Genomic DNA, 25,941 nt, shown 5'->3' with positions numbered 1-25,941 from the left:
AGTTGTCACCTACAGCCTGGTATTGGTGCACGTGCTCTCTTTCTGGTCCACTGACTTCCATCTGCAGAAGTATAAACAGAGGCAACAAACTCTTCTGTACAAACTGGCAAATATCTTGGTCATCAGCCCCCCTTTCCTGGTGGGTGAAAGTGTGTTTCAAAGTCATCAGACTAAGTGTCCTAACTATTAAGTTGTATCACATGTGCAGGGCTTCTACTCTCACTGTGTTTTCGAAAAACGTGACAACTAGCACAGATTACTTTGATAGTGTGCCCCAAAGACATTGACAAAACCATTCTCTGCTGGATCTTGGACAATCCAGGGACCAGAACTGCTGAGCACGCGAGGCAATCTGTTCCACTTACAATTCAGAGATAGCAAAATATTAGCTCCTCACTGGTCAACAGCTGCTGGTTTTGCTATGGAGTACTCATTTGAAAGAAGGAAGCTTTTGTTGCCTACACTGGAGAGAAGTCTAGTATTGTCAACAGACATGAAGCTATTTTGAATAACCTAGATATAAAGTGTCATATGAAGTCCACGCAAAGTAAAAAAGGTCATTAAAATTTCATTTCCAGCAGTTGTGAATATGAGAGAAATCTCACATCAAGCCCCAAGTACATATGGGGATTACAAAGTTACAAGCCAACACTGAGAAGGGCAAGACATTTCAAAACAGACAGCAGGGCAAACCCATCACCAATCTCTCTTTCAGAACCTTTTCTTCAAAAAGTTTTCTTAAAACTATCATCTTTTGATAGTTTAAAAAAAGCTTACTAGTAGTATGGACAATTTTACTGTCTAACCATGCAATTCCTGTCTAAAAAGACTCACAGTGTGAAACTGCTGAACTGTACATAAAACCAATTGCCTGCACAAGCTTCAGCGCCCAAAAGGAAAGAAGGCAGCAATACAAAAAGAAATTTTACAAAGAACTTCTGGGTGATCCCAGAGCCACAGACCAGCACGTCCTACTTCCATAGAAAGCAAATTTGTAGATACTACAATGGAGGAGAACATAAGACGACACACAGATATATACAATATACAGAGGAAGAGCTGATGTGGCTCTTGCAGAGGGATGTCATGACATACAGATCTATTGAGTTCTGTCAAGAGTCAGCCACCATGCAAGACAAGTATGACCTAGTTGATATAATGTATTCCTTTTGAAAAAAGTCTTTTGATAGAATCCCTCATCAAAAGCACTTAAATTAGCTAAGCCCTCATGCAATATGGGGGAATGGCCTCCTGTGAATAAGTAACTAAATAAAAAGACAGAAATCAAAGGGTAAAATAAAAATGGTGGCTTTTTACAGTGGGTAGATGTTATCAGCAAGCACCTCAAGGATCTCTTCTGTAGACTGTGCTTTTTAACACGTCCCTAATAGAAAGGAGCAGTCAGTAAGATGCTTAGTTTGAATCATTTCGTATCGCCTGCACACTAAGCAGTCCTCACTCTCCTCAAACCAAAGTTCTGCATGAGCACATAACCACTAATAAATGCATGTGTCTATATAAAAATATGCTTCAAACTAAAGCTACAGCCTGCTCGTCCTTCTTACTAGCTACAGAATACGGACAGCAGAACCTGAGTCCCCACTGAGCCCAGGGCAGATTGCAAGAGTGTGGGGATTTCCCTAATTCTTCATATTTATTTAGCATTTGAATGACTTATTTAAAACCCAAAGGAGTAGACTTGGGGTCTAAAAGGAAATTCACACTCTGGTACTTGACTTTGTTCTTGAAACAAAAAAATATTTATAACATTGCATCATATGCTAGTTATTCACCTCACTCAATTTTTAGCTTCTGCTAACCTTACAGCTCTACCGAGGAAACCGCACTACCATCCCTGTAAAAAACACGGCTTTCCAAACAGCTCAGCTGCACTGGTCATCATCAAAGTTCGCTATCATGAAAACGTTAAATGGCTTTTAGCTCATGAACACCAGCATTTCTGAGAAGTAATTCCATTCCAATTTTATCTTTTAACTAGTTATTAACTGAAGAGAAAATGAAAAGTGAAATATTAAATTCCCACCAATGAATATTTCTAAAAAAAAAAAAGTCAAATAAATAGGAAAGAACATGGTAGAGAATGACGACACAAAACCACAAAGGAGCAAAGAAGGTAATTTAGAGATTTAAATATTTAAAACTATAGATAATTATTTGAAGTTGTTTATATTTGCTTTTACAACATGAAATACTCTTTTAACTACCTTTTGTTAGCAAGTAGTATTAAATGTTAAATCAAGATCACACAGTTTATTCAGGCTCTGGAAACATTCACACATCTCCAAAACAAATTCATGTAGGGCTTGGTCTATGATGATAACTGTGAGAGCTAGTTTATTTTTATAGACTGTTGCTAAAGCACTGGTGGACTAAAAATAAGTTCTGTCAAACAATGATGCTGTATTCTCTATCTATAACAAACAAATACTTTCCATAGATCATCCGAATCAAGAGAGTGAAAATGAACTGTTATTTTTGAGACATAATAAAGAAGGACTTGGTAAAGATAAGATTCAGAAATGTCTAGAGCTGTTAAGGCACTGGGGGGCAGGGGGGTAAGGCATGAATGTTTTAACAGCCTTTGTTTCGAAGCATACATGTAATGTTCACTAGTTTATAATTTTCTAGATTGGCTGTAGGTTTGTTGTAGTAATCTTTGATAGACTGTGTGCCCTCCATGGATTTTGCCCCTCTAACTTCCAACTTGAGGGCTTTTTTGAATAAATCCATTTCACTTGCTCTGTTCTTCTGAAGCTCAGTGCCTATATGCCAAGTGTTGCTAAGTTAGCTGCTCTACCCTACCACAATCTCTACTGAATGGTCTCTACTCATTGTCTGGTCTTAAACTCGCTCTCGCATGCGATTTAACATTACTGAAGTAAAGCCTCCTTTGTGAACTTTTCTCCAGTGCGTCCAGTTTTACTGTTTAAATTTTGATAATGGCTTCTCAAGAATATTTTCATTGTGCAGTTACATGTGAGTGCCTGAAATCCTGCATCTTAGCTGCATTAGATCTTTCTTACTCTTTCAACTATAAATTGTTGTGGAGTTGAGCTTTCCTCTCTTGATGTGAAGACCGATATTGCAGCCTACTGGTATAGGTATATTTTTATATCTTGCTTTGTATTCACTTATGTTGGCCTTGTGCCCTCTCAACTCAATTTCCACCAGACTTCTAGATGCTATGGAACTTCTCAGACACAGTATCACTCCAACAGGTCTCAATTGCCTGTGCAGTTTTTAGCTACAGCATCTTCATCTTTTCATTCCACTAATTTCTGTAATTTTGAATTTGTTCTTTCTCACTGCAGCGGCAAACCCTGTTTGCTTTGGGGTGCCCATGTCCACCCCCCCACCCCCCTGCAAAAAACACGAGACATGCATGAGATCTTTTCATTTAACATCCGTATCTAGCACCATAATGATTTTACTTTGTGTTCCTATTTTCTCCCACAGGGATAATTTGTATCCCATTCTTTACTGGAAATGGAGGTATCTGTTGTACACGTCTTCAAAAGATGCCCCTGTTCAAGTTTGTGTATTTCTCAGCTCCTGACAGCTTTTTCCCAGACCTTAGTTAAAAAAAAAAAAATAAAAATTATTCACTTTGTATGCAAACATTCTCACTTCACTTTTGGAGACAGGACACCAGCCCCTGTGTGTAGACACTCTACTTTTCCCAAAAGAACCCACAGTGACTCATGAACTTAAATCTGCCTTTCAGACATGCTGCAATCCTGAATTCTCTTCTTCCAGGTTGGACCTCCAAACTGGAAGAGTATTTCTGAGAAAAACTGTTAAGTCACTGGACCTAAACTTTTTATTTGAAAGCTCCTAGGATCTTTTATCTCCATCTCCCTATGTTCTTAGTCAAAGGAAACAAATCCTCAAAGCTCAATTTCCGTTTGACTACTGTTTCTATGAATGCAATCGACAGTTTGGTTTTTTTAAAATTCATTCATTAAATTCATTAATTCAAAAACTTCAGGGAGTGTTCCAGGCTCTGTCAGATGAAGCACTATTGATTTTTCAGAGTAAAATCTGAAAGGAGAGACAAACAAAAAATATCTAACTGGCAGAACAAAATGCTACTAACCTGCAGAAGCTACAGTAAACTCCAAACAGAACTTCTCATAGGATCTCCTTGTCAACGAGTAACAGGAACAAAACAGATGACAGCAAAGCGGTGCCATCATCTCCATTACACACACGTCTCTGCCAACTCCGGGACCCTAATTACCTTTTCCTACTCCCTCCTATCCAGTTGCTTTAGATAAAGAATCTCTCAGGCACTCCTTCCTGCTGCCTGCACAGCCAAGAACAGCTCAACACTTTGCTTTGATGGTCAAAGTGTAAACTCAGCAAGAGACACTAATTAGAGCACACAACCCTCCAACTGGTACCAACACATAACACCACTTAAAAGTCATCCACCAAAATGGTGAATGTGTTCAATTAAGAAAGAAAATAAGGTCTGTACAATTGTGCTCTCCTTCTCATACACATATCTAATTCTATCAGTGTCAGTAGACTTAGCTATTTCATTGCTCTTCTACTAAATTTTTGCTGCAGTTCAGATTACACAGTGCCAAACAAAGCATGGATAGGAAAAAATACAATCCGCAGTTCTCTTGATATCATTTAGGTCACCTGGACAGAACCTAATGCTTCATCAATGCAGAAACAATCCTCCCAATGAATCAAAACCCACACTCAGGATTGGCTTCCAGAAAGGAAGAACAAGTCATCTGAAGACTGCACTGAATCCTCATATTATTTGGAAATGGGAGCAAGGTAAGGTTTTTCCTTTGTTTCTAACTGTCTTAGTACAGTAATGGCATAGAAAAAAAAAAAAAAAGACAGACGAATTCTGTGGCAACAGATCACTGAAAATGCATTTTATATACTATTTTAAATTCATCCTCAACTATAAGTGATGACCAAAGCAAAATACCAATTAATTAAAAATTATATTTATGGAACACTCCTAACTATTAGTCACTTGAATGACCCTGATAGCCCATAGCTTTTTAAATATGACTTTACTAACACAGAAAGGCATGGTCTATATAATATGCATCATAATGGATTACGCATACTGTGCAGATTTGCTGGAATCCTTACAGTTCAAGTGAGACAGGTCAGTTTCTCAGCTGTTCCTAACCATATTACCAGCCGCACAAACCCTTTGTGGCCATTTCACATCCACTGTCCACTAAACCCTTGTAGCCATTGCTTTTCCTCCTCCTTTGAAAAGAAACAGAACTGAAATTCTCTGGGTGCCAACACTGAGTATATTAGAAACAGCAGCAACAGAGACATATCTGCAGCTGAAGCTGCAACAAAGATGAATGAAGGGAAACTACCCATTAAAAGGCTAGAAGAAACAAATAATTATCTTAAACAGTTACTATGTACATCATGCCATTTATCAAGAGATAAAGAGATTAGACAGATTCCCACTTTGTACTGAGCCCTGTAACATGGGATGAGCATCACCTGTAGGCATTCTTAAAAGGCACTATCCATAAGACAGGCTAGGTATTCTGAAACAAAGAACATTCTGTGCCTTGCAGTCACTAGTTCCAGGCAGAATGCACCATACCAGGAAATCCAGAAACACACATGAGCCTCTGAATGTATTTTACCACTATAAAAAGCCCAGTTCTTTCAAATTGAGTGGCTTTTCAGAATTCAAGCCGTTATAAATCCCATATGGAAGACCATTTTTATTAGAAGATCTTAAGAGCAAGATCTTATTTTGGCAGCAGCAGTGAAGACAAAGGGCACAGGCAAACCTCGGAAAACCTGCCTCAGCTAAGACTGCCCAGTGCTTCCTACTGTAACACCATCTCTTCAGTTCTTATAACTTTACCAAGTTATAATTGTTCAGACTAAAATTTTCCATGCTGGACTTTTGCCAATTCTGAGAGACATTTTTCGGAGTTTTTTTAGCCTCTTCCAAGAAAGAGGCTAGGGAAAAATACACTGCTCTTTACAGATTAATGAATTCCACTGACCTTTCCAACAGTTTGAGAGCACTAACACTTCAGAACGGGCGGGTCACTGAGTACATCTTTTTGCCAACCCTGGGAAAACCCTCCTGAACTTGGCCAAGTACAAGTGTTTGTACATACTGCTAATTTATGTATGCAGAAGAGATTTAGATTTTAGCAACTCATTGATCACCCTATCAAAACACTATGCAGGAGACAGGGAAGCCATGCATGGGGGACATAAACGATTAGCGGCAGACTGAAAGTGAAAGATGGACAAATGAAGAGCCAACATGAAAGCAGAATCGGTAAGCGCCACCTGGGTACAGAAACTGGGATAAAGGGTAAGAAAGAGTAAAGGCTGGCTGGTAAAGTGAAGGGGTGGAGAAGCAACAGCAGGAGTTTCATCTAGGAGAAAATGCAGGGGGGCAACAAGCCAAGTCTGTACCTTCCCCTCAAGAACTGGAACGAAACCCCAAATTGCTGTCTAGCAGGCAAATGGTGAGACTCAGTATCTGCAGAACCATAATACATCCTATTTCCCTGTGGACCACAAAGAAGATAACTACATACTACCCTGTTAAAATAATACTCTTAATTCAAACTACAGAGGTCTGTTGGATTGGAAGTTATCCATCCTGATAAAGAACAACATCTGTTTTTTTCCAACATATTTTTCAAAAAAACCCTAAGAATTTACAAGTAATAAAACAAAAAGAAAAATCAAAGACTGCAAAACCAAGCACTGAAAGTCTTTGCAATTTTAATTAGGCTTTTCTGTGCATGCATTTTATGAGGAGTTTTTGAAGACACAATCACATAGTACAAACTTTCATGAAATCCCTGTTTTTTTCCCAGCAAACAGCGTTCTGAAAGTAAATTGGTGCAGCACATGAAAACAAACTGCATTCTGCAAACCTTTGTTGCAGAATTTAGAAGCTGTGCAATGGAGGAGGCAGGAGTTGAAGAACAAGAAAGATGATCCTACAGATGATGCGGCTAAATGCTGCCCTTGAAAACTGATTTTATCCCTGCTACTGACAAAATCTTTTGGGGATGCCAGGAAATCTGGGTAACTGTCTTAAGACCACAGGGTACTGCAAACCTGCAGAAATACTTTGCAGAAGAACTAGGGATATGTTTGGAATATGAAGGGTGACTAGAGACAATAATGTGAGAAAAGGAATTGACTAGGTTAGTGCCTCCAAATGAGTGCCCCAAATGGGTGGTTACATGTCTTCTATGACTCAGCTCATCCAAGTAGAAAATACCATTATCTTCTCAGTCTGTTGTGAAATTAAATTATTCTGTAAAGAACTAAATGGAAAATGTAATTCTTGGAAGGTAACTGTCCACATCTTAAAATTAACTTGATACAGTTTGTCATCGTCCTCTTTAAATGTCTTTGCCTATTCCTATGGAGTTTCAGCAAAGCAAGCAACTGACAAAGCTGGCATGAACTAGAGGCAGTTGGGGGAACGCCAGGAACCTAGTGGTTCAGATTACACAGTCATCACTCTTATACCTTTTCTAAACAAAGATTTTTATCCCTTGAAGTTGCATCATGACCCAAGTGCATCTCATAGTTTTCTGCCATCTCTCTACTGTCTTACTCCTTCACAATCAGAGATAAAACACCCTCACCCCCAATCCAATCAGAGAAGAACAAGTCTGTAATATTTAGGAGACAAAACCACATAGGACTAATATTCAGTTAGTCCTTACCTCATTTGATGGAACAATAGCAAAAGGTTGGATGACAGCTGCCAGTGGAATGCGAGCCTGTTTGGCCATATCCGAAGATGATGGGAAGCAGTAGGTAGTACATCGGATGTAACGAGGGCTGGCGTGGCCTAGAACACCCAACATAGCATGCAGAATTAAAGGCTGTTAAAAGGAACCCACCTGTCCCAAACATAAATCAGAAAAATCAAAACAACATAAAGCAACAAGCACATATGCTAAGTTAAATACACGCTTTTTTCCCTCCCGTGCAAGCCTCTGCCCATCTCTCCTCTTCATACATCAGCCTGTTGCCCCTCCATGTGGATAAATCTTTTCTTGCTGTTTGAGTTTAAAACAGAGATTTAAACCTATCAAGAAAACCCCCACAATTATTTGCAGTAAGAGTCTCAATAGAGATTAGTTTGAAACATATCATATCTAAGATCTTAAAATAATATGGATGAAATCCCCAGTGGAAATGTCAACACTGTATATAAAGAAATGCTGCAGACTGATACCTACTTTTAAGAGTCTCTAATGAGCTATCTCTGATTCAGAAAACAGCATAGCTGTGTTAACATCACCATGCTCATTTATCTTGCAAAATATAGTGTGGTAAAATCACCACACCACTTCTTGTGGCACACTTAGCTCAGTTCCCTCAATGAGAAACTCTGCTGTGCACTGCAAACAAGAGCACTGAAAGGCAACAGGAGTTCAGAAATCAGCTTCCTCAGGCTCCTTTTTTAAACCATCAAGCTGCAGCTCTGCTCAGTTTCTTGAAAGGAATTTCTTTGTTCATCAGAAGTGCATCACCCCATTCTCAGATAATGCCAAAAAATCTTGATGTGTTTGTACGTTTTATAAGTTTATCCAAGCACTGATAAATTAATGCTGGACTAAATGATATCATCAGTTTAATCTGTATTGAAATACCAAGTCTGCTGTCAAGAGCAGCACATGGAATACTGTACTTCCAGGTTCTAGGCAGAGGCAAAGGCAGACACACTGGCTAAAGGAAAAAAATTAAGTCAACTAGACAGTTTGTACGCTGTCCCTATCACTTGAATAGAATTTTCCAAAATTCGTATCTTAAAACATAACTGCTAGTCTCTTTTCTTCTTCTAGTGTCCATCTTCTAAAATTTCAGAAGAATCCAAAAAGGATTTTCAACTTGAAATTTAAAACCTTGAAAAATTTTAAGTTAAAAAGAAAAGTTGCCTCAACTATTCATATTATTTTAAAGGTCAGGAAGGGTAGAGGAGGTGCTAACCCAAGGTGTAATAATTCAACTCCCACTTCCCTCCTTTTTTTTTTTTTTTCCCTTTAAAAGGAGTTGCCCATTTCACGTCCAATTTAGAGTAAGGAGCATCATTTTCAGATGAGAAATTTGAGAACTGAGTCTTTTTTTTTTTTTTTTAATTGTATTTCATTTCACCTAGAAAGACTCCCAAGTCAGTAACAAGGACAGTTACCTTGGTCTTGGATTATGCAGTCTGTGGTGACAAGAGGAGGAACCTGTCCTCTTGTGTTTGTAGCATAGATCTGCCCTCCCCTAGAAGCTTTATCATTTTCAATTACTTGAATCTGATGAATAAGAAGCAAGAACAGTATGAGAAAGGTAAGCCATGCATTCAGTTACATTCATAAACAGTTATGCTAACATCTACACCAAGTAACACTATTGACATTGTCTTATACAGAGGTGCTATAAACCTATCACAATACAGGCTTCTGGGACACTTAACTAGAAAACTATACACACAGCTGAGCAGTATAACTCATTTACAGCTGCAGTTGCCTATTGGAACTCAGGGGTTACACTACACATTGGGGTGGATAAGACCTATATACAGTGAACAAATGAGTTGTTTAGAATAAGTATATTGACTGCTAGGAGGACAGACCTCTTTTCAAGAGAGGCTAGCCAGCAAAGTGAGGAGAGTGATGGCGTAAATAAGTCCTTGTTACTGAATCTGACTTTCCATTCTCCCAGACCACACTGAAGTGCAAGGTTGCATCACCTTACTCAGATGCCAGATATACCAGGTTATCTTTTGTATGACCACAGTTGTGCCAGCTGCTGTTCTTCATAAATGAATGTACAGGTAATTGATCAGATTGCAACGGTGGGAGGGGCCAGCCCTCATTCCTCCTGACTAGGCTCCATGCACAGGGTGGTTAAGAAATAAACAATAATCTACATAGTAGATCACCTTCCTAGCTGAGCTATATTTCAGCACTGCCATTTAGAAAGCAGCAATTCAAACTCCTGAGACAAGCCATGCTGGCCATTAGGCAGTATTTCAACACTGGAGCTCAGGGTTTTCATTCCCTAGGTCAGACTACCATTGTTGTGAGCTTTCTCCTAGAAAGAAAGTAAAGGAGAGCGATCACAGAAAACTTTCATTAAAATGAGGCAGCTCTGATCACGTACATGTTTACTCTGCTTGAAGCCTAGTTTATAGCAATTTACAATGTAATGTCATGAAACACTCATGAAGCTGGCTTTACTACTGAACAAATTCTTTTCCCATACACTTCCTCCCCTGTCACTTCTGCACAGTCCCTCACCCCTGTTTAAGTTTGATACTTTCCAGGATATAACTGAAGTTATATAAAGCTGTATTTTGTTGCACACCACAAAGCAGATCACTGACATGATACTGTTATTCCTCCTCTTTCCTCAAAGAAGTTATCTTTTCAGCAATCTGGTTTAGAGTGTAGCCAAACAGCTGTGAGAGGCAAGAGGAATGAGATAGGGAATTTCTGAAACTGGCTTTGCCACTGCTGCTGATATCCCATGGAATTGTATCTTTACACTGCACATGAATTTCTAATAATAGCTACGGAAGTTCAGAAGCCTCTGTTGGAAAGCAAAGAGAGAAGAAAAACAAAATTAGTCGCATAGAGTCTATTGATCATTGTCCAAGAGGTATTTCCTAACACACTGGAAATAATCTGGAGCCTGCAACTTATTTTTTTTCCCCAATAAAGTTTTTGTATTGCAATTTAAATATACAATACATTCCTCAGAGAGCTTGTTATATCTTCTGCTTGATTACTTTTCCCTGCCTCCTTGGCTTGTATACTTATTGCTAACTCTTGCACTAGAAGGAAAAAGGTTTTGCTCTAAAAAAGATCCACTGGCTGAAGAAAGCAAACCACTTTCAGACTTAGCTCTGCAAAGGATCAATGTACGATGGTATTCTGCAGTTAACTGACGTAAATATATCATTGTTCTTGGAAAAAATTGTTGACAAAGCCCAGATGCTAGTTTTCATAGATGCTGTCAGAGCACGTATCAACCTCTAACATATGTATAGAAAAATATAAATCAACAATGGCTACAGATAAGAAGTAAATTTATCTGGCAACACTACTGTAATTATATAATGTAAATATAACAAGAGAAAAACACATGGTCATACTTATTCCTCATTCTGAATTAGCTTTTTGCCCTTTACAGATGTTGACCCAGATCATGTTTCTTTTAAACATGTCATTTTGATCCTCTCTGTGCTGCTTAAACAAACCTTTTAACCTATTTTAACATCGCTGTCATAGTCAAGGCTGTTTATTCTACATGCGTAATTGAAACAAGACATCAGTCCATGCTTTCATGCTAGATCTCCTTCTCCCCCCCCCCCTTTTTTTTTTTTAAATTAGACAAGACCATTTTATCCTTCTTATGTAAAAAGCACCATACTGAAACACTAGGAATGACCGACCTATTATGGGCATTTGTTAATTATACAGACACTTTAGTTTTTCTACACAATGGTTTTCAGTTACATTTAACTTGAAAATTGCCTTTAACAGAGGCAATTGTGGTTGTTACATTAACCTCTAAGTGATTATCAACAAGCATTTTTCCAAAATTCTGGGGATTTTACATCAAAACCATCACGGATAAAACAAATAATTTTTTCTAGAAGGACAAAAGAATATCCCTATTTAAGGAAGCAGGGCTGCTCCTTACTAGACAGTGTCAGGCTTTTACACAAATGTTTTTCCCTCAGCTCAGTGGAACACAAATTCTTTGCTGTACAGCAATACTGCCTCAGCAGAGAAGCGGAAGATTCCTTCACCCAGACCAGCTTACAATGTGGTGGTTAATACACTGTTTAAGTAGAAAGTTCCAGGTCAAAGCTGCAAGACACAGCCTGCTTCAGTAATCCTGACTCTCCGAGGACCTTTTGACCTGTCCGGACAATTGCCAGAACCAATATAAGTGTATGCATCAGAATGTGTTCTCCCCATGAGTTCAGCACATTTTCTCCGTCTATTTCAATCAGCTGTTCTCAATAAAGAAGTTAAATGCAGCCTGCATTTCCTTTGGGCAACAATTAGACTACTTTATTTAAGAAAGATGAACACAACCATAACCTTGTTTTCTCTTTCTCTAACACCATTCTAAGAAGAAGAGACACTGTCTCACTAGTGCATGTTCGGGCCTACTTCAACAGCTGAGCCTCTTCAACCTCTTTAAGCGTTAAGAATATTCCAAGCTACTGAAATCCTTACAAGGCTGCAGCAACTGGAAGGATGCTCAGGCAAATAATTCTAATGGCCTGGGGAACTCCAGAAATCAAACAGTGAGGTGGCTTTTGAGCATGGGACTTCTCCGGATTTCCAGGATTGCAGTTTTAGAGTTCGCGTACCTGCATTCTGCACAAATCCTACTTTAGGTGTCCATTTGTTACTAAGTTTAAGCCTTCCAACTTCCCGAGTGAAAAAGAAAGGTGATAAGCTGCAGAGAATGCAAGTAATCCTTCAGTATTACTATCATATTAAGAATCCTGTTGAGAATTCCTATTAAAGTATTTGGATTCATGGGTTATGTCGCATGTTAGATTACGTCATAAAGCTTCTTCAGTACTACAACTAACATTATGCACTAACTTATCCAAAACTGACAGCACAGAGTACAAAACTGCATAATTAAGAAACCGCAAAAATTGGAACGTATCTTGTGAACCGAGCTGTGTAAGTGCAATTTTATGTTACAAAAAAACCCCACCAACTAAAATAAATACAATATTAGCATTGTCATTCCTTTGTCTTAAATGCAGCAGAAATTTACTTATATAAAAAATTAGTGCCACATTACTTACTGGGCTTGGAATAGAGTCAGGATCAAGCTTCTTCTGCTGTGGACCTGGGAGCTGTGCCAGACCCCCAGGAAAAGCACCAGGATAAGACAGTTGAGATCCTGCCATCTGAGGACCATAGTTTGCTGCAGAGTTACAAATGACAATTCATTTAAAGTATTTAGGTTGCGTTATTAATTTTTAACATCAATATCTGCCATAAAATTCATTCTTACTCAGCTAAATGCAACTTCTCTTTCCCTTCTGTTTTCAGCAAGTAAAAGAAATGGATTACTTTGGCTCATGCAGTCTGTGTTGTAAAGGTAAGCATAAGACTAGGTCTGACAACTTTGGCTCCAAAGTTTTCAGGTTTATGTCAAGTAGGATGATTAGTAGAGATTACCACAGCTAGTCAAACCAGACCATTACATTAGTGAGAATCTCTCCCCTAACATCAGTCAATGCAAACTGGTGTAGTTAGCTGGCTTTTTAGTTGTCAAAATAGCTGTTTTACTGACCCATGTCAGGTGAAATAATTGTATTGTTACAATTCTTTATTGCTATAGTAAAGTATTTTTGAAAGCTGCTTATGACAGACAGTACTATAAAACAGAGAGCAACCTATACCTTTACAGAGTATAAGAAAAACTCCTTTCTGTCACATGTTGTGCCTTTACACATCACTAATCAAATAATTCTGTTCCTGATCCAAATTAATCTCCTTTTTCTTGTTACAGTCTCAACAGAGTGCTAAACTTTTGAGCAAAAGCATAGCCTGCCTTGAATGTACTGACTGACAATGCAAATCTTTCCGTTCTACAAAAAGAGGATTAAATTTTCATTTTTCCAAGTCAGCAGAACATCAACCATGAATGGTCACAGTTCCACCAGTGATGCTCCCTGCATGTTTTGTTTTCAATTACATAACAAACATCCTTCCTTACCTTGCTGAGGATGATATCCAGGCCCTGGAGGCTGTCCTGAAAGCTGTTGCAAGTTAGGATTTGGGGGGGCAGGTCCAGGGATTCCATCTTGTCTGGCCATAGGAGGCAATGATGGTTGAGCACAAAGGCCATTAACGTTATTTGCTGGCGGAGGAACCTGTGATCCAGGTGGTAAAGCCATTTGCTGCTGGGCTGGTGGTGGTGGTTGTGGACCGTGAAAAGACGCCGGATGCCCAGAAGACATGCAAGAGCTCGGAGTAGTGCCAGGACCTGAGCAAGAAACTATGTCAGCTGAGTCAAAAATGATAACCTACTAACACTGTGTGGAAGGTGTTTTATTTTTGCTCAATACATTTACAACATATAGACAGTATTGTATCCAATACTGACAATGCTGTATTCTGGGGATTCTGAATGCCTGTTCACATAACAAATCTGACCTCATAGTTTAAGTCTGAACTGATTCAGACATTCAATTTTGTTTCTTTTGGCTCTATTTTCAATAAAACCCTGCAGCTGGGGTGGACAGTGAAAGAGAGAGGGAAACCAGCCTTTGACAATCCTTGATTAGAATATACATAAATCACCATTTACTTTTGAAATAATATTTAAATTCATAATGTGAAACAACATTCTTTCTACTTAATAATCAATTTCTCTTATGTGGCATGTTTTTGTTAGTCTGCTATTTGCATTTCACCATGATAGGTTCAATGGAAGACATATCCACTCATTTTATCTGGTTTACCACCATCTTCTGGTTTTGATGCTAAAAGATGAAACATGTGGGAATTACTTTGTACACAGCAGCAAGGAATAGTTTTTTGTTTATAAGATCCAGATTCCAATTACAATTAAGAGGACCCTGGAAATATAAGGGGTTTTGAGACTTACAATCTGTAAATACTTATTACTTTAAAAAAACCTACATTTTTTAGTCAAATTTCTCCCCAAAGACCTACGGCAAAATAGTTTTCAAGAAAGCTAAAAAAATAACCAAAATTAGGTTTGGAGCAAAAGGACCAATGTGTTAATATACAAATATTGAAATGTACCTTCTGTCAGACATGTTAACTGAAAAAAAAAAATTCACACACAAAACACAAGCTCATGTTCTCAGCTGGTACAAACAAACATCACTCCAGTAGCTTTACAAGCTGTGAATTGCAGCACTCTGTCAAGTTACACCAACTTAGACTTACAGCTACGGAAAAAACAGAAGAACAAAACCCAATACAGGCAGAGTTGTAAAGAATCTATGTCTTCAGTGGTCTGAAGGGTATCTCAACCTTCCAGTGTGTAACACGAAAAGCAAGAACGTCATATTTTACATAATTATTGCCAAAGGCAATATAATGAAGGCAGCAAGCAAAAAAAAAATTTTTTGCTCTGAATAATGTGAGTTGCCATATATGAAGTGCTCTACAGGTGGTGGGCCACACTTCATCCTGTATAAAAAGGTCTGAGTTAATTGTGCACTTGCAGTTCGGTACATCAAGGTTGAATTCGAGTCTAAACTAATTTTTCTAAGGTGAAGAAGGTGTAAATTTTCACAAGTAATTGTACAAACAGAGGGTCAGACCCATGGTAGTTATGCAGGTTTCATTCAAGTCAAATCAGCAACTTGTAAAGGCAGGGCAGTATAGCATCAGTGCAGCCTGAACTGAAAAGCTCACCTTTACACATATCTTACAAAGATACCAACCACCAACATGATCCTCATTTAAAAAAAAACTCATCCTCCTAAACACACTGGCCTCAGCAAAACAAGATGCTAACTAAATTCCACTCCTTTCAAATGAAATGGTATATTTCACCAGGAAATAATCAGGAAAAGCACATATAACCAAACAGAAAATTAGTGGTGGGAAGTAATTTACATGGAAGAATCACATGATCACATCTTTACCATGGCTTAGTTTTGAGATGTTTTAACCTCAAAATAAATGCAAATACATTTAGATTAAAAACATAAGATTTGGACAAAAAAGAATAAGATAGTTTCAAAACAGAGAGAAACTCTAAAAAGCTGAGAAAAATGAAACCCTGTCTGCATATTATTGCTTATGCCTTGGCTGTAACTGACAGGACCACCAAGTAATTTGAGAAATAACTGATAAGATAGCTGACTTCTATGGAAAGTTCATCAAGCATCAATTCAGAATTAACCCAAGAATATGGATTTAAGGAACAGGATGAGATTAAAAAAAAATAAAAATCTAAGAACGTGAGAAAATGACAGCGGTCAAAGATTTCATTTTCTGTTTATACAGAAATTCAATAAGTTTCTAATTATCATAGTCTTAATAGCTTTAACTGAGAAAAAGTCAATCAGATCAGATAAAACTTATTACCATAGCTATTTATCTGCATGCTGTTGAGCTGATTAGCAAGTTGCACTGTAGGTGAAGTGGATGCAGTATTTGGGTAGGTGGGTTGTGACTGATGACTGCAGGGAGGATAGGAAGGTCCCGTATTGCTTGGAGGTGGAGGGCCTTGAAACCTAAAGGGAAAAATTAGTGCAGTTATGCAAAAAATTACATCAACCAATCATAATTCTAGAAGGTCTCATACTTTCTCAAGGGTGGTGCTGAAACAATTAACCAGAACAGACAAACTCTTAAGAGAGTTCGCTCACGTTCTGCTCAGAAAACATATACTTGTATTAAAATAGTCATGAAGCACGGAGAGAATGCACACTTGTTTTTTTTTTTTAAAAAAAAAACAACAAACAGACAGTACATGTTTGTTTGCATACCTGTTAGAAACAAAGAAGAGTGAGTATGCCATGGCAAAGAGAGAGTGGTAATAACTATATGAAAGCTTGAAGATTAAGAAACACAAGCTTCTGAACATATCGCATCACTCCATCCCCTTTCCAGGCTTATAAAGGAAGATTCCCTACCAGGGATGGGTGAAGAAGATTAGGAGAAAAATCTGTGAAGAGAGGAAATGAAGTGAGAAACTGTTAAGAGTTCCCTGTACTAGAGGAAAAAAGAAGATGCAGGTAGGGAAAAACTGCTTCATGATTCTCAGATATGGAAAAACATGAATGCAAGAAAAAGAGTTAAAGAAAAGAAAAAGGTAACACACGTGTGGCTTATAAAGATATTTTCTACCAGACTACTTCACTCTGGAAAAATAAGATCTCAGACTATCTCTCAAAGAGGATCTGCACGGATTTTCCTACGACCACTTCTAAAACTGAGGAGGGGCGTCACTATATCAAGAGAACTAGAATTCACTTTCCTTGAAATTTTGATGTGGAAATTTCCTGGCCTGGAATAGCATCTCAGCAATTTGGGAATAAAACGAGATCAGGTAAAAAACAGTAGACGTGCAGCTGTCAGGGCAACGACTAGAAGCTAGGAAAGAGAATCAGTATTTTGCTGGGTTGGTCACGTCAACTCGACTCTGTTCACCTTGTTTTTACATCTTCAGGACAACTACCACTTCTCCCTATGCATTAGTACATTGTCTTTTACACTTGATCACCAGTCTCTTTGGGTCCTCTTTTACACAGTGATAACACACAGATAACAAAGAGGCTTCCCTATTTTGATGCCTAAATAAACAAATACGTGGCTTTATTTGAACACAAATAACTATACAACTAAAAAGCACAGAAGCAGATTAAGACTTCAACCAACTAAAACAAGAATGTTGTTAAACGGTGTCAAGTTCACTGAAACTAGAATAGCTATAGGTACACAAACTAATTTCGCCGCTCCTGAGAGGTGAACAAAATACCTAACATTTGACAGAATTAAATAGAAGAGCTAAGCATATTCACCCACTTATAACTACCTGCAATATAACCACTGTGCAATAAAGCCTGGCTATCCCCTTGTATGATCATTTTTCCAAGATTTCTTTTTCAGCTTCCACCTGTCCCTGTTTTCTCCCTTCCTCACTCCTGTCTCCTTCACTTCTTCCTGTGAGCTCTGGAGGATGGACAACAGCACTTCAAACAGACTCTTCATAGTCAATCTCAGACCTAAGCAAAAGAGTAGCAGTCGTCCATCTGAGAGGGTATAACAAAACCACATTATAAAGTGTCTTTAAAGTACCCTGTGGAGCCTTGCCTGTGATCCCGTAACAATGAAGCAAAGACACCCTAACAAGTCTGGAGGGGAACTACAGATATAGAGACACATGCAGCAGCTTCTAGTCAAGACTCACTGTAAACTATTAATTTGTAAATAATAACTTCTTGGTACCTCACAACAAAGGAGAATTAAGACATCAGAAAGTGAACAAAAAACCCCAAAAAACCCAAACAACTTCTATATCAAACAGCACTTATAACACCTTACTGCTCCTTTGAAGCAATGGGTCTAAGATCAAGAAGAAAGAATAATTAATATTAAAACAAACAATGCATGAAAAAGACCTGACTTGCTGTAAAATGGAACTTAATGAGATTACAGATCACACTGTATGATCTGGCAGTTTAACATCACAGGGAACCAAACTAGAAGACCCAGTTCAGAATTAGAATAAGTCAGAACTGCTGAAGATAAAAGGGATGCCATACTTAAATGTCAGTGAAGCAGCCGAAGAGAGGTAACAGGGGGTCAAATAACTTAGATCTCATGTATTAATTCTTGAAAGTCACCTATGTGGCTGTTGCCCTGGTATACTGGGCCCATTTTGGAAGTTGGTCTGGCTGAATTGATGTGTACCAGGTGGTGGAGACCCAACAGGAGCCGAAGATCCAAAAGGCACAGTCGATTTCGACACACCTGCAAAAGAAGAGGTACTTTTATGTAAGAACCCTGTAAGAAAGCACAAGATTGCCAAGAAATACAAGTGTATGGCCCTGCGCTAGCAATAAGAATACCGGCTTTAGGTATGAACCTAAGAGGGACAGTAAGAAGAAAGAATGAACAGACTCTGCAATTCAAGTTGCAATACTGGTAATTCTCTGTCACCCAGTTATCTTTATAGGTAGAAGCAAGAGGTCCCTTTGATTTCAGAGACCACGGTCAGAAAGAAAACTTGGAACAACCTTTAAAAAAAAAAAAAGCCTCCATATGTAGAACCTGTAAACCTATGCTAAAAATGGTTCTTAATTCACATCTAGAACAGTGACTGTGAAGAGACTATAATTTATGTAAACAGCTGTGCTGAATAAATAGCTCTTCAACCCGTATTTCTTGAATTGTTTTCCTTTAAATTACTCAACATAAAAAAAACTGTTTAGTACCAAAACTGGTATTTTTCCCCGAGTATTCTAATAAGCCAATTACCAGAAGTAGTTCTATCTTCTGACTATATTCAGCATTGGATTAAGGTAACACAACTCCTGCTGTCTTTAATAAGACATTTTAGAAAAACTGGGTAAAACTTCTTTTTTCTCTTTTCATAACACAAAAATCAAGAACACCACAGAATATTTAAAAAAACTCAATATACTTGGATACTTAGTTCTGTCATTACCCTACTCCACCATGTCAAATCCTAAATGTAACATAACTTACCATAATCTAAATGTTATTAAAAATTTTAACAAATACTTTTTTTAGATGCTTTAGAGAATACTTCAGATGTTTTCACTATTTTAACTAATTTCCCCCTATGACATCAGGCAAAATATTGAGACGGTCCCCCTTCCTGTCTCCCTATCTTGGCTATGTATATTAGGTTATTACTCATAATACAGCATTAAGCACTGGCGCTTATTGCTTCCTGCACAATGGAATTCACACAGGAAGGTCAGATACCCATCTTACATCAACATCTGAGCATCATCAACAACACAGACAAAGCTAGTGCAGGATCTTGTTGCAGTAGCAGTGTAAAATTGAGCATTTTGTGCTGACACAAGAGATGCAAAATGCCTTCGTAGAAAAGTAGACTCTAAAAACACATTTTAAGCCAATTTCATACCTGGTTGAGGTGCTGAGTATGAGGAGTTAGGGTCCCCGTAATGCCCATAATGAAGTGAAGAATTAGGTGGTCCAAAACCTGCAGAAAAGCCTCCTATTCCTGGCTGGGATTGGGAATATGGAGGAGCTGCAACATAGCCTTGTTGACTCATGACGGCAATATTCTCATTCCAAGTATTAGGTCCTCTTTAAGGTCTGCAAAAGAGAAAGTGACACCTGCTACTACTATTCACTCTTTGTGCGTTTTAAAAGGCTGTAAACTGTGTTCCCAAAAAGACAAAACACAAATCTGAGGGCGAAAAAGGACCTTGTTGCCCTTGCTATTACCAGGCATCTTCTCCCTAAGCTTTCACATCTTGATTCTGATGCTGTTAAATAAAGGGGGAAAAAAAACCCCAAAAAACGAAAACCAGAATTTGATTAAAAGTAATCCAGAAAAAGTTTTCTAATGATGAGAGCATTCACAAGACATTTAATTTCTTTCTTGCAGCTAGATTTTGTTAAGCAGGATAAAGAAACTTTTAGGAAACTTTCAGGAAAGAGTATCCTGATAATTGTAATCATTTAAGATTAGAACTAGAAAATCTGAAGAATTCTGCATTACTAAACCAGATGACTGTATTTCATAAGACTAGGTTTCAAATACAGTGCCCTTGCCACCAAGGGATTTGAAAAGTTATTGAAGTTGTACACTTTGCAGCCTTGATAGCTATCTTTCTCTTTTCCATGTAAGAGAGAATTTTTTGTTTTGACTTCATATTGAATTTAACAAAACCAGAATTCCACTAAGTTTCTTGATGCCCAAATTAAAACTGTTTTGAGAAATGCTGAGGATCCAAACCCTGAATGAGCACTTATTACTTCTGCAGAGTCCCAAGTACACAGGTCAGGTATCCCCAGAGAACTAAAGATACATGATACAAACTAGCATTTTAGATGTTAAATGTTCCTTTGAAATAGCTTCCCAACCACCTATACTTCACATTCTTAGGCTTGAGCCACAGAGTGATCTTTGAGTATGCAAACTGGATGAAAGTAAATCAGGAATTGTGCTCCAGAAGCACACGCAAAGGCACCTCAAAATTACACACAGCTCCAAGAATACAACAGACAAATTCATGCTGCACTGGCACATGTCAGTAGAGAAAAGCTATCCCTATCAGAAAACCCATCTCTAGGCTTCTCGTATTAAACATATGTTTCTGAAAAAAAAAAAAAACCACAACGGTTTTACTAATGTTCCACGTCAGACAAGAGATCACTTAGAGCTGAGTACAGGGCCTAGCCCTCCTCACACATTGCCCGTGCAACCCTCTAAACCACACTCCTCAATGTAGCATAAGATTTCTCAGTTGCAGGATTAAACTGCTTCAGATAGATCATCTCAGGGAGTTACTTTCTATTTCTTAGTTAACAAGGTAAACATGGAAGAAGAAGAAAAAAAACGTTTAAACGGAAGGCTTCTTGCTGCCAGCTGTCCCATCTTTCCTCCCCCGCCCCCATCAGAAAAGACGTGGCAGTGTGAGCCTTCATTGCTCCAAAAGACAGTAAGTCAGCACTAAATTACCTACACACTGGCACAGACATATATATGTTTTATATCTATAGAAAGGAAGAGATTTTCACTTTGAGGCAGCTACAACAGCCAACACCTTCAGCTGCGACAGCATCCAGGGGAAACGACTTCCTCCACAGCTTACTCACTCACACACACAAAAAAAATCTTGCCACGTCGAACTTCCCACAGACAGCATAAACACACAGAGGTTGTGCTGAAGAGAGACAGGAACTCTAACCATAAGCAAAACAATGTAAGTTTATCAAACACAGTTCCAGATTCTATTTAATATTGAGCACATTTAATCCCTTCTCAAGATAGGTATATATACCAACACATGATGAAAACAGTTTGGAGGCAACACCCAAAATATCAATAGAAACTGATCACCTAAGGTTTTAGAAATCAGGTTTAACAAGAGGCGCACAGATTCACTCTGGAAATTGCATGAGAAAGATCAGAGGATCTGCTAAACCCAGATCTTTCCCTGGGTTCATTTACTACAAGTGTCACTACACAGAAGGACACGAAAACATTTTTCTCCCTGTCTCTCTTAACATGACTTTACCTTACACCCCACAGCCTGAGGAACAACACTAACACAAGCACTTCTCCACAATTTAATTTACTGCTATTACAGAACAGGTTGTCATCTTTTTTTTTTTTTTCCCCCAGAGGCTTGCTGTACCTATGCCATGCTCCACTGCACTGCACCTCTGTGAAGATGTAAAACTGCACTATGTGCATGTAGAATTAGGGTAATGGAATCAAAAATAGAGGATCACATTCTCAGCTAACTGAAGGTGAACTATTAACTTTATATTTCTTCAGAGACACTGTGTTTGCTAACGTATCATTTAGGAAGAGGTGCTGTCCCTCCCCAAGGCATGCTGCAATCTCAATTTGACAAATAATCTTTGGGGTGTGTGCATCTACACACACCCATATACACAGAATGGAATATAGCTACACACGTTTTCTATTTTTCTTTTTTTTTTTAGTAACACACTTTAGAATAAGCTATGAAAGCATAAGCTTAAATTCACTCCAATTCAGTGCAAAACCTGCAAACAGGTAACATTTCTATCGCCATTAACTAAGAATTTTAAGTCAGTGCAACATCGCAACAGGTCTCGCTACTCGGTCGGTGCTACCTCCCCGCTCCGCGCAGGACACGTCCGCCTGCCCGCGGCGGTGAGTACCTGTGCCTGCCCCCCCTGCCGGCGCCCGGCTGCCGGGGGCTCCCCGGCTCCGCGCAGGTAGGGTGCAGCTCCCCCGGCTTCCCGCTGCCTCTGACGGCGGTCCCCCGCGGCTGCTCACCCGGCCGCTGCCCCGCCGGCAGGTCCCGATCCCCCCCGCACTGCCCGCTCCCTCAGGCTGAGGCGGCGGACCGAGAGCGCGAGGAGGCCGTTAGGACCGTTAGGACCGTTACCTGGGGCCCGCGCGCAGCCCCCCGCGCGCCACCGCTGGGGGACACTCACTCACCCAACTGCCACGTCTGAGGCCGGCCGGGAGCGCGCCCGGCCCCGCCGGCGGCGCCTGCGCACTGACGGCAGCGAGGCCGTGCCCTCAGCGGGCCGGAGGGGCGGGGAGCGGCCTCGCACGGCACCCGTCGCGATCGATCCGCCACCGTCGCGACCTAACGCGACCTAACGCGACGGGGAAGAGCCACGGGAGCGCTGACCGCGCCGGTGAAGGGTGATCGGAAAGGGTGAAGGGCTCGGAACGAAGCTGGCAGCAGGGGCTGCCGGGCTGAAGTGGCGTCCCGAAGAGAAAGATACCCAGCAGCTTGGTTAGGTCGACTAGAAACTGATACACACACCACATGCACCTTATAACTGCTATCAGCAATTCCTTTTTCCTTCTATATTAGGGGTAAAATTCCCCTTCAAACATAGAAATGTCCTAAAAATATGATACTTTTTCCCATACGTGCTTTCAAAACACATTTTTATCTGTGGCAATATATATACACATGTAAAATTACGCCACCTGAATATCTAGAGTGAAATACGATACAGGTGCTTTACCTGGTTGCATACTCCAGTTTTAGTTACTGTTCAAGCACATTTAAAAACAGTGCCTTGGTTACAGGATAGAGTCAGTGTTTTCCTAATTAACAAACTAGAAACATGGGAGTAACATGAAAAAGATGTACTGGTAAAGTGATTGTTCCTCCCAGTCAACAAACAAACAAACATTGTGCTGTTAAAGTAAAAATAAAAAAAGGAAAGTGGCAGAGGCTTAGCAACAAGAGAAAAAGTCATCGCTCAAAGACAGCTTCATAACTCATATGCATCTGGAATTCAGGCTTCATTGGCTTTCTTATCCTTTGAATGTTTGTTCTACAACCTTAAAGCTTTTGAAAGTAGTGAACCGTTTTACATAGTGCTAAGCCTCAGTAATGGCTACCTCAGACAAGATTGTCAAAAGCATTCATTACTATACAAAATAATTCTGAAAAAAATCCCAGTGCCATTGAAACACATGTCAAAGTGAAGGTACACAGGGGCATCTTTTACATGAAAGACTGACAAGAAGCCTCAGCAAGCAACACAAAGTGGGCAAGAACAAGCCTTGACCTGTTCATTCTTGCTATCCAGATCCACCACCGAATAATTTAAGTTGGTTTTCTACATGTTATCAGAGCCAATACTGTTGGATATGTCAGAGAAAATCTAAAACCTTTCCAGTCTCTCACAACTGTCTAATCAGAATGGAAAATTTAGTCCACGAGGTGACAAGCACCAGTTACACTGGATGTGGTTTTGGCTGCAGTTCTCAGTGACTCTTCCATAAGCAGGATGCAAAACCATGCCTTTCACCATTGCTGTGCTGTAGTTTCACCTGCTGTCCCTATCTCTTTTGCTGGTTACATGGACACATACAACTACTTTCTGTTATGCAAAATTCTTTTGAAATACCATGCCACTGAGGAAAATAACAGCTTTTAAATTTGGACATTCCCTATTTTGTCGTGGAGACAGGCGGGTCACTGTCCCACCAGTCCTGTTGTGTCGAGCTCGCAGCTATTAACAGTACACAGCTGTGGATAATTCAGCACTGAAGAACCGTGCACTTACTTGGCTGCTGAATACTTACTATCAGATTTCTCCTCCTTGAAATCAGCTCCAGTGAAACCGAAAGACGAGATCAGCAAAAGAGAGCAAGGAGAAGCTATGGCATTACCAGTTCTTCCCCCATTTCAGGCCCGCTCTGGAAATGGATCAAGATGCCTCTTTTTTTGAGGATGGAGCCTCGCTTCCGTTGTCCTTTAGCCTGGAACACTGAGACAAAAGGCACCCAGCATGTCACAGTCCAGATGTTTTGAAGCTACAAGTAGTATTTATCTACAGTTTCCACCTATAACATTAAAAGTAATTTAAGGCTTTCAATTTCAGAAATGTGGAAACATCATTAAAGATTTAAGTGCATTCCTGGTCTGGAAAGTAACTTCATAAAAATGAGACTGCAGGATTGCTAAGCTGTTGTCACTTCATTTTAATTAAATCATTTTAATTAAACTGTATCATAAAATCTGAGAATCAGACTGGTTTCTTCTCTATCATCTTCCATAATGAAGATCTTGTAGGTTAAATTACCTTTCTTAACAATCAATTTATCCTGAAGTTGTACCTATGCAATGCTGCTGAAAACTAATGCGATTTCATATATTTCAGACCTAATTTGGAGTTAGTACTGGTGAAGTAAATAGAAGAATTTGTCTGAATCGATATGCTTTTTTCATCTATGTTAAAAAACAGCAAATCTCCTGCCTCTAAAATCTCACTTTTAAAGTTCTCACTAGAATTTTTTCTATTAGTTCTGAAACAAAGAAAACACACAGTCATCCATCAGCTTGGGAGATTATTGGATACAGAATCAATACAGGCTCCGTAGAAGGCTAACTCAAATCTTTCAGAGACCAACATTAAATTTTATTTTTTAAATTATTTTCATCATTTGGGATTGATCTGTTCTGTGAAGTTACTACTGGAGGTCTATAAAAGCCCCTCACGGACAATCTGTGCAAAACTCCATGTCTCTATCTCATAGCACACTGCATTAAGACAATGTGTGATTCCGGGAAACCTAAATCCTAACCTAACCTTTTCATTTAGAGGATGTCCTTAAAATACGGCCTTAGCACAAGCTGCCAGGAAGAATCAGACCACCACCATGATGCATTTGAGCTACAGGCATGTATTTCTCATTATGATAGCTATAGTACAGCTTTTGTAGCATTGTAACATTGATTGTGTCAACACATAGCTGTGACAAGACAAATATCTGCAGTTCAGTGCTATATGAATTTTTTTTAATCAAAATCTATTCTAAACCATTCTCTAGGGGAAGATGTGGGCAATATTGGGTATGTTCTTTAAAGAAAAGACTATTTCATCACAAGAAATAGTTCATAAAACTCCAAAGATTCTACATTTTAAAAGGCTTTTTTTGTTGAAACTGGCTTTCTCCATTGAATTTCATTTGTATGTCCTGCAGACAAAGCAACAGGTTTCCTGTTGCACAACATCAGAAGGGTCCTAAAAGATGTTTACATAAAAAGATTACTTTCTTTTCCTGCCTTGCTTACATATAATCACTAAAATCTTCTTTAATGTTTTGCATACTGTATAGTTAAGATCTATGAAAAACAGTTTACAGTTCCGTGTAAAGCACTTTACAAGCAAAATGGAAATTAGTATTTACAAG

The 25,941-nt window shown here is 39.1% G+C and overlaps 1 protein-coding gene across 4 annotated transcripts in view; it reads right to left on the bottom strand.

Annotated features, from left to right (window-relative positions):
* Positions 1-25,941, bottom strand: part of SEC24D (SEC24 homolog D, COPII component) — a 72,071-nt gene that overhangs the window by 33,572 nt on the left and 12,558 nt on the right. Inside the window, exons 2-9 of one of the 4 annotated variants that reach the window (XM_087736987.1) lie at positions 24,331-24,515; positions 19,672-19,865; positions 18,398-18,524; positions 16,134-16,282; positions 13,780-14,049; positions 12,860-12,981; positions 9,218-9,329; positions 7,743-7,870 (exon numbers count right to left, since the gene is read on the bottom strand). In XM_087736987.1, the coding sequence (XP_087593113.1) occupies positions 7,743-7,870; positions 9,218-9,329; positions 12,860-12,981; positions 13,780-14,049; positions 16,134-16,282; positions 18,398-18,524; positions 19,672-19,822 (1,059 nt within the window). In that variant the 5' untranslated portion in view covers positions 19,823-19,865; positions 24,331-24,515. Of the gene's footprint in view, positions 1-7,742; positions 7,871-9,217; positions 9,330-12,859; positions 12,982-13,779; positions 14,050-16,133; positions 16,283-18,397; positions 18,525-19,671; positions 19,866-22,430; positions 22,760-24,330; positions 24,516-25,941 lie in introns of those variants that run through there. The other 3 variants (XM_087736989.1, XM_087736990.1, XM_087736988.1) reach the window with 3 other exon arrangements.

This window comes from Nipponia nippon, unplaced genomic scaffold (genome assembly GCF_047370975.1).
Source record: "Nipponia nippon isolate SJK-2023a ecotype South Korea unplaced genomic scaffold, ASM4737097v1 scaffold_6, whole genome shotgun sequence".
NCBI classification, from domain to species: domain Eukaryota; kingdom Metazoa; phylum Chordata; class Aves; order Pelecaniformes; family Threskiornithidae; genus Nipponia; species Nipponia nippon.
The sequence above is the reverse complement of the archived record's forward strand: the minus strand, read 5'-3'. Positions and strand labels throughout refer to the sequence as shown.